The following is a 1718-nucleotide window of genomic DNA, read 5'->3' as shown; positions in this document are numbered from 1 at the left end:
TTCTCACAGCCTGCTGGCCTTCTTCCGGCCACAGTAAAGTTGTGGAACAAGACACTGTGACAATCAGGGATGGACACAAATTCAAGTCAAGGATCAATGTCCATCTCAGTGCTGAAGTTTAACAGCCTGACAATAAAAATTGACAGGACAGCTGCTGATGACCCAGGGTCTTAAGACTAAGAGTGAGCATATCTAAAAAGTATTCCTAGATATGTATGAAAAACAACTGTTTTGAATGCAGGGTCTACAGAGCTTAATAGTCCACTGTGTTCTCTGCTGCAGTGCTCTGAACACCCAGCAGCTGCTATCAGTCCTTCTTGAAATTCTCCACTTTATCCTGTTCATTGCTACAACTACAATTAACTTCCTTAGCTCTCATATAGCTTTATTTCAGACCACAATGGTCCTAGTCTACTAATACTATCTTTGAGGCCTGCCCTCTGCTAGTAGTAGGTTCAGTAGGTTTTTGTAGTGTCTTTCTTTTCTGGATTTGTAGGCACATAACTTATTGAGCATGAAACCACACACTAACCTGCTGTAAGGTAAGCCACTTGCAGGACAAGGTGAACTGGGGTGCACTGCATGATGGGTAATCGGCTGGGTACTGGAAGTGAAGGATGATGGGAGGGAGGTACTTGACTGGGATGACAGTTGCCTTGTTCACTGGAAAACAAGGGACATAAGTGACTTTATTAATGTCATAGAGATTCAAGAAATATATCCCTGTGGCACAAGCGGTAAACCATCACTTTGCCATATGGATCAAATTCCGTGGATCTGTGGGTGAGGGTTTGAGGGTCGACCCCAGCTCAAACATGTTGAAGGGGATGGCATGCATCATTTCTGGGTAAAGCTGGCACCTCCTGTATGAGGCATAAGGCATAAATCATAAACATCAACCTCTGATATGAAGAAGAAGCCAAAACACTCAAGTTGGGTAGGGGTAACCAGGTTAAAAGCATGAACCATGGCAAGATTACATGAATAGCCCAGAATTTATACTCAAGTCACTTTGTTATGAGGGATGTGGGTCATTCATTTCATTTCAACAAATGGTACTTCAACACAATCCAGAAGATCTTAACACTGAAGCAGCATGTGGTATAAACTGTCCAGTTCATGAAGTCACATGTTCACAAGGTCATCAGTGATTATCATTTGAATGGTGAAGGACAAAATGGTCCATGATGTTACACTGCAGTACTAACCTGACTCTCCAGGGGGGGCTGGTGCATTGATCTGGAAGTTGTCAGGGAGATCAATGATGGAGCAAAACTGCCCCCCAGACCCATCCTCAGCTGCGATGAAGACAGTGTCGTCATAGATACTGGACAGGGCCAGCAGCTCATTTTCCTGGGCCTCCTGGTCGGACATGATGTTTGGGACCACTGTCAGCCACAGCTGCACAATTTAGGGTTATCTGTGGTACAGGAAAACAGTCTCAGATCATTCCATCAAACATCCATATGGTTCCTTCAGAGCAACTTGCCGAGTTTACTGCATCTGTGTTTTCAGCTAGCCTCTACCAGGCTCCGTGGTTTGATGGTCTAATTGTCGAAATTGGACAAATAGAGTCAATAGTACGCTAGGGGAGTCAGCCGGCAGAGTAGGTCCATTTTTCAAACCACGAAAGAGATTTCCGGTTTTCTGACCGCTTCCTGTCACATGTTCCATGACCGGCCGCTGCTGTCGAGACCCCGTCATGGCGATTCCGAAAG

At 45.1% G+C, this 1718-nt stretch overlaps 1 protein-coding gene across 1 annotated transcript in view; it reads right to left on the bottom strand.

The window, feature by feature from the left end:
* The window catches only part of LOC118413649 (E3 ubiquitin-protein ligase RNF14-like), a 1948-nt gene extending 506 nt beyond the window's left edge, over positions 1 to 1442 (bottom strand). Inside the window, exons 1-3 of the mRNA XM_035817176.1 lie at positions 1209 to 1442; positions 527 to 663; positions 15 to 54 (exon numbers count right to left, since the gene is read on the bottom strand). Coding sequence (XP_035673069.1) covers positions 15 to 54; positions 527 to 663; positions 1209 to 1374 — 343 coding nt within the window. The 5' untranslated portion in view covers positions 1375 to 1442. The remainder of the gene's footprint in view (positions 1 to 14; positions 55 to 526; positions 664 to 1208) is intronic.
* Between the last annotated feature and the right edge of the window lie 276 nt (positions 1443 to 1718).

This window comes from Branchiostoma floridae, chromosome 4 (assembly GCF_000003815.2).
Source record: "Branchiostoma floridae strain S238N-H82 chromosome 4, Bfl_VNyyK, whole genome shotgun sequence".
Taxonomy (NCBI): domain Eukaryota; kingdom Metazoa; phylum Chordata; class Leptocardii; order Amphioxiformes; family Branchiostomatidae; genus Branchiostoma; species Branchiostoma floridae.
Note: the sequence above shows the minus strand (reverse complement) of the source record. Positions and strands in the feature narration are given on the sequence as shown.